General features: G+C 43.7%; 1 protein-coding gene across 1 annotated transcript in view; it reads left to right on the top strand.

Annotated features, from left to right (window-relative positions):
* The window catches only part of EFHD1 (EF-hand domain family, member D1), an 8,761-nt gene extending 6,814 nt beyond the window's left edge, over positions 1 to 1,947 (top strand). Inside the window, exons 3-4 of the mRNA XM_009584525.1 lie at positions 1 to 109; positions 1,221 to 1,947. The exon at positions 1 to 109 is cut by the window's left edge and continues 26 nt beyond it. Of these exons, the coding sequence (XP_009582820.1) occupies positions 1 to 109; positions 1,221 to 1,355 (244 nt within the window). The 3' untranslated portion in view covers positions 1,356 to 1,947. The remainder of the gene's footprint in view (positions 110 to 1,220) is intronic.
* Positions 1,948 to 6,651: the final 4,704 nt, after the last annotated feature.

Here is a 6,651-nt window from a genome sequence, read left to right as displayed (position 1 = left end):
AGCTGGGGAACTTGAGGAAGACAGCGGCCTGTTGACTCTTGCGAAGCTCTCGGAGATAGATGTCTCTATTGAGGGAGTCAAAGGAGCCAAGAACTTCTTTGAAGCTAAGGTATGGTGTGGCACAGAGGAACATGACAAAGCTCTGCACACAGGGCTTAATTGCCACGGAGACACTGACCCTGCTTGCTTTTCAATAGAAGATACTGCCAGATTTCTCCCTAGCTAAAACGATGCCTATTTCGTGCTCCCGCCCCTAAACTCAGCCATAGCTTTTCTCTTCAAACTTTATGTTGGACTCCAGCCACAGCCTTCCTCTGCAGATCAGTCAACACTAGAACAGCTTAATTCACCATCTCTGCTGTGGGTCTTAACCTGGTAGAGCTGACTGGCTGACCTGTGTCCCTGTGGCTGGGAGCGATATGGGACTAGCTGGCTGTCCGCTTTTAAAGACAAGCGTCCTGGAAACTAATGGGACTGAGTTTCCCATTTTGCAAAACCTCCCTCGACCTGAACACTCTGAGTTCAGTGGTGAAGGGAGTATTTTGGAGTATAGGATTTCAGACATCTCTTTCTCAAGCAGCTCTCTGTAACCTTTGGAATCAAAATTGTTCTGCAGGGTCCTGGGGTTGGCAGAAAGAGCTTTGCACCATTCGAAGCTGACAAAGCACCCTTTTTGAAAGCTCTCTTGGAGAGAAAATAATCCTGCTTGTTTATATAAGAAGTTTTTTCCCAGGAGCATAACACAGCTATTGCACAGCAGATGTACTGAGATGAAAGCTAGAAAAATAGCCAGCAAATAAACAATGTCTCTTTGATCTGCAGATTATCCGTGGTGTAGTATGATGTTCTCAGATTTGGCTGTGATTCAGAACTGTTTTCTGCAGTAGTTTCTCCCACTGAATACTCACAACTTACGCTATGCTGCTTGCTTACAGAAAGAATGTATGTGACCCAGTACTGACGGCATTGTTTTGGTCACTTGTTAGTGACTTATTAGTAAATGACCTTTCTTTTACTGATGTTAAAGTCAAGCGAGCTAACAGGTATTGGGTGTAAATACCCAAGCACTGCAGTGTAATTAATACTTGACCCATCCTGACAGAGCTTCCCAGCAAGCTCTGGGAGGTGCAGCAAACAGTTCTGCGTTGCTCATCTGGGAGTAGTTCTGGCTCTCCCTCTGATGCAAGGCTTGACGCTCTTTTATTTTCTCTCTTATAAAGGTTCAAGCCCTCTCTTCAGCCAGTAAGTTTGAAGCAGAGATAAAAGCTGAGCAGGATGAGCGAAAGCGGGAAGAGGAGGAAAGGAAACACCGCCGAGCGGCTTTCAGGGAGTTAAAATCTGCATTTACCCAGTAACCGACCAGCCAATATGCACGCCGAGATTGCACATGACTTGGTACGTTTCCCAGATCAGGGCTCTACCTGGAGAGAACTGCCTGGATCCTGCCTAAAACTCGTTACAGCTTTGCTAGCCTTCCTCTCCTGAAGATCCTCCTGAGTTTCTAAGGGCACAACTCTTGCAGTTACTATGCATTCATAACGATATGAATCGTAAGAGCTGTGTATGTGCTGTTTGCTCTGAACTGTCAGGAGCACATCACCCTGAAGCAGAAACAGCAGGTAGCAAATCACGGTGAGCACTGACAACTGTTGTGTTTGCCAACTTAACTCTTTCCTTCTTTCCTAGACATCCTTTTTGTCTTACTCCTTATTAATTCATTCCTTGCTTACAGGCAAGTAGTGAGGTCTTGTGTAAATCAGTGTACAAAGTGCAGCTTGACTTTCTGTACATTTGTACTGCTGTTGGGTGTTGTCACGCATCCTTGACTATCCCTTTTCCTTGTCCTCAAAGCTCCGTGCCACAGGCACTGTGAAAACACTGTGAAGAGAGAAAGATAGTTACTAGGGACATGGATCAAATTAATTATCATTTCCTGTAGCATTTCCTGCCGCCCAGCATGTTGGAGAGTCTTCCAGTTTTTCTTCTCTGAAGTGCCATAGTAATAAACCTTTCAATAAGAGGTGAGATTTTGCAAAACTTTGAAGGGAGGAAGCTGGCTCTCTCTTAAACGAGGAATAGAAAACTAAGTTGCCTGACCATGTATCTTTCACATTCCATCACGCTTAGTGTCCTGTATGGCTTCACTGTGTTTTCCAGCTTTAGGCAGCTGTATCTGTTTTTAAGGGATATTGCCAGCTGGACAATGTAATCAGATGGCACACTGGGGTTTTCTATTTGGAAATTTGTTCATATTCTGAATCATGAAGGTGACATTGTTTGATTTCATTAGAGCTGCGACAGATAACACCAGCCCAGCATACTGAGCAATCCCTGTTCAAGAAGGGAAGAGCAGCGAGGTGAGCACATTTAGCTGAACTGAATTCGGAGGGCTTGCACTATGTTATTAGCCATTTTCTTTCGCAAACACAGGAAACTTGTCCACAAATGTTAAAACGCCCATTGCTTGTCTGGATACATACGCTATAGGTCATGGCAGGGGAGCTGTATTCCCTCAGAGACCTCTCTTGAAACATGGATTAGCTCAAATTCTGCCTCTGCTATTGCCCCAGTTCGTGCATTTTTTTTTTTTCTTTCCAGAACGAAACTCACCGGTCATCTTTTCACTTGTCTGTTTTGCTTCTTAAACTGTGAGCACTAAACTGTGAGCGTGGAATAATAAATAGAAAAACCTCTACTCTTTAATGTCAGGTGAAAGAATTGCTAAACAATTAAACTGTGTATATATATCTTCACAGATTATATTTTATAAATCACGCTTTTTTAGCTAAATATTTATAATTAAATGTTTTTATACTTTACAACAAAGCAGATAATTTCATCTTCAATTATTTCTCCTGTTGCTGAAATGTTCAAATAAAGCATTGTTATCTCTGGTCTTGTCTGTCATTTATTTTAGGTCCCTGAATATACTGTTTTGTTCACAAATTACAGTAGCAATCCCCACTCCTGAACGAGCCCATGTTTGATCCCCAAAGCTCGGTGTCCTGACTTGGATGAGTGAGGGAAGCATTCAGCCCCTTCTTGATAGCACTTCCCCTTCTGTAAAAAGCCCTAATGTTTGCAATTCCTCAGAAAGGGACTGTGTAAATATTTGAAAAATTGTCCACTGCTAAATGTTGACATCTGAACATTGTCAGCGTTCCCTTATCTTAAAATAGCCACTGCATCTCAGCCTCGGTAGTGCCCCAGCTGGGAGCTGGGCAGGTTGCTTTACTAGATTTCCCTTTGCATTTCCTCTTTCTGCCTTTATAGAAGGGAGACAAAAAAAAAAATACGTGGACATCTGAAAATGTATCCAAGCATCTTGCAAGCATCTTGTTTCTACTGTTGCTGATCTGCTAAGCTCTGCTGGCGTGGCCAGTTCAGGGGGGGCTCAGGAGGAGGCCTAATTACGCATCATTGCAGGTATGATCCAGTGGTGAAACAGAAAACGTAAATATTTTATCCAGTGCAGCTCTGCTCTGCATGTTGTCGGCAGTCGATGCATTCGCTGTGTGTCTGTGAGCCCTCGGGTCTTGGAGGTCAGATAAAATCGGGGTGAAGGTTCCTTAGTCTCCATTTCCACAGGAAAATTGCAACATTGCAGCTCTTGATTTTCTTTTTTTTTTCTCCACAGTGTAGCAAGCACTGCTGACTCGTGCTGCTTTGCACGTGCAGCTGGGTGAGGAGCCTGGGGCAGCAGGAGGAGAGGGTGGAAAAAGGGCTTCCAGTGGTTTTATTTTAATAGATTTGAGTCAACTCCAGCTGACGTGTTTCAGTAAGGAAATGAGCAGTGTGTTTGTAGTACTTTTGTTCAAGTCAAAGAAGTGCTGTTAATTGGGGCCTTTATTCAGCACAGTGAACAGTAAGTGCTTTTGGATTTTGAAGTTGCAGCAACGTGAGTTTTGAAATTAGCTTTGTAAAAATTGACCTTGGGAAATTAATTGCTTTCTAAATTGTTCTGTTTTGCTGGCGACTATTGGATTGAACAACAATGTCATTAGGTTATGCAAAAGTACTAAAAAGAAATTGTCTAGCTCAATCTCCCATCTAATATTGGCTGACAATACTTAATTTTATTTACCTATAATTAATATTGTCTTTGACATTGTCCTTCTTTTATGCCTGGTGTCACCACAGGTGGCTCTTAAAGGTCCTGGTAATCCCAACTCTCTTTACTGATACCTGCTGGTACATCAATACCGGTCTGGCACTCCTGATGTGCCCCAAGTGACTCTAAGTCTGTTTGTGATGGCAAGCAGAGAAGTTTGATGAAAAGCCTGTTGTGGCTATGGGTCTTTCCCAGAAGGGACGAAGACTTGCCTCAAGTTGCTCATCTCCTAGAGCAGGAACTCCACGTCGTCCTTGATCCCTGGAGGATTTTTGTTTCAAGTTTCCCAGAGTAGGAGATGTACACAGGAGTCACTAACACTTCAGCCAGCACCGAGGATGGGTTCAGCCTGTCTGGATGCTCGGATTGCAGTGTGTTTCTCACCAATACTTCTGTCACAGCCATTGTCGTTGTCTGTAGGGGACAGCATGTGATGGCAGGAAGTCTTACCTAAAAAGCTCAGTGTAAACACAGTCAGGACGAAAAGGAAAATGATATGATCAGGTTCTTCCTGGTTTAGGGTTTAGGCTTTAGTTGTGAGGATTAATGTGACTAAATCGAATTTTAACCTTATGGGAGTGTCCAAATAAATCCCTCGGCAAGATGGAGTAACTGGAGTGCTTTACGGTTGCCTTTCAAACTCAGCTTGCCACATGTGGGAAGGATGTCTTAAAATAATTGGGTGTTGCAGAAGTAGCAGCATATTTGTGGTAGTCCATTTTTCAGCATAAGCCGTCTGAGGTGACAGATGCATTGAAGTGACTGATTTTAAAAACTACAGTCGGATGTTCACCTGCCTGAACTGTCTGTTGTTTTTATTATTTTTAGAGATGTGACAAATGAGGACATGGAGAACAGAGGCTGCTGAGATATTGTCTTTTCTCAGACGAAATCCCTGGTATTTTGACAAACAGTGGAGCCACTTTTCCAAATAACAAAAAGAGGGGGTGGTGAGGGGAGACATGACAGACTCTGCTGCATCATCTGGGCTGCTTTTGACAATTATTTGCTGTTTCAAAGCTGTGCTCTGTGTCTGTAGCTCCTCTGCTGTACCAAGGGAGGCAGGCTCTTGCGTCCAAGCTGGGACGGGTGAAAGCAAAGGGTCAATAAGGAAGGTTTTTATTTCGTTAGGGATGCCACTTCCCTGCACCTGGATTTTTAATAGTGAGGATGAATTGGCATGGTAATCCAGGGCTCTGAAGTACATCATGCCCTCGGTATCCTAGTAAATGTCAGACTAGCTGCTGGGGTGATTTCACACCTAGACAACATCAGCTGAAGTCCTGTAATTGAACCACGTAGGAATTTAACCACACGGGTACAGTCTTGAATTTTCATGACAGTCTCCCTTGTTCTGCTTGAATGAGTGTTGTAGAAGATTTAAGATGCATCTGCTATTACCAAAAAAAAGTCATCTGAGTTTCCTTGAGGTATTTTACAAAAATGCCAACTTCTGCAGATGGGGCATGTTTCAGACACTCTCTTCTTGAATTTTTTTTGTCTCAATAATATAATGTTTGTGCTAACTGGGATAAAAAAATTTCCACAAGTGCTAAACTTCTCCCATCTCAGATAAAGCTTGTCTTAGAGCATGTGAAAATATTTTTGAGTGCTCAAGTTCGGTAAGTAGAATAACAAGACACAGCCACTTCTGCAGTGAAGATGGAAGTTCTGATTGACAGCTTGAAATGCAGTGCTGCCTCTCTCCCTTCCCATACCGTTATTAGTATTGTCTCAAGCTGTGTGACAACAACCAGGATGATCAGACATAGCTTATCAGAGGCCAGCCCTTTGCTCGGGAGCTTTGCTTTTACATACCAGCCTCCTAAAGGAGAAATTTAATTCTAAGATTTTTGGGTGAAGTAGTCCAGTCCTGCGTTGCTCTCAGCTAAAAATACGTCCTAAGAATTACAGGCTTTCAACCCATTAGCTCAGAAGAATCACTGGTGTTCACTGTTGCATCATTTTTGGCTGGCGTTCAGCGCACAATGACAAGTATTTATTCACCTAGAAGAGGAGGGAGAAAGCTACGTGGATTGAGGCTGAAATCATGATTGGAGTGGAATTGTTTCAGCTGAAAACAATTATACCTTCAATAGTGCGTAACAGCTAGGAATAGTTTTTTAGGCTGAAGGAACCACATGGGGCTATTCTGCATCATGCACTAATACGGGTTTTAGGACTAAAAATAAAGCAGTATTTTTAACTGAAAAAAAGTTTGCCTTGAGCTCCTGATTTTTCCATCAGGTAATTTGGAGTAAAAATATGTACGGCCTAATGCCCTCTCTACGAGCACCAGCAGCGGCAGCCGCCGCCCCCTCCCAGTCGTCTCCCGCAGAGGTCCCTCCGCCGGGCGCCTCCGGGGCCGAGTGAGATCGGGGCTGGTTGTCCTCGGCGCCTGGCCACAGCGCGCGCTGAAAACATGGTCGCTTCTCAGAGTTAGACAGCATCTTGCGGGCTTCTAGTGCCACCAGGAAAGCCGAATTATCTAATGTAACCTAGAAGGAGAGGGAAAGGGTAAGGCCGCGGCTGATAACGCG

Source organism: Fulmarus glacialis, unplaced genomic scaffold (assembly GCF_000690835.1).
Source record: "Fulmarus glacialis isolate BGI_N327 unplaced genomic scaffold, ASM69083v1 scaffold30520, whole genome shotgun sequence".
NCBI lineage: Eukaryota > Metazoa > Chordata > Aves > Procellariiformes > Procellariidae > Fulmarus > Fulmarus glacialis.
The sequence above is the reverse complement of the archived record's forward strand: the minus strand, read 5'-3'. Positions and strand labels throughout refer to the sequence as shown.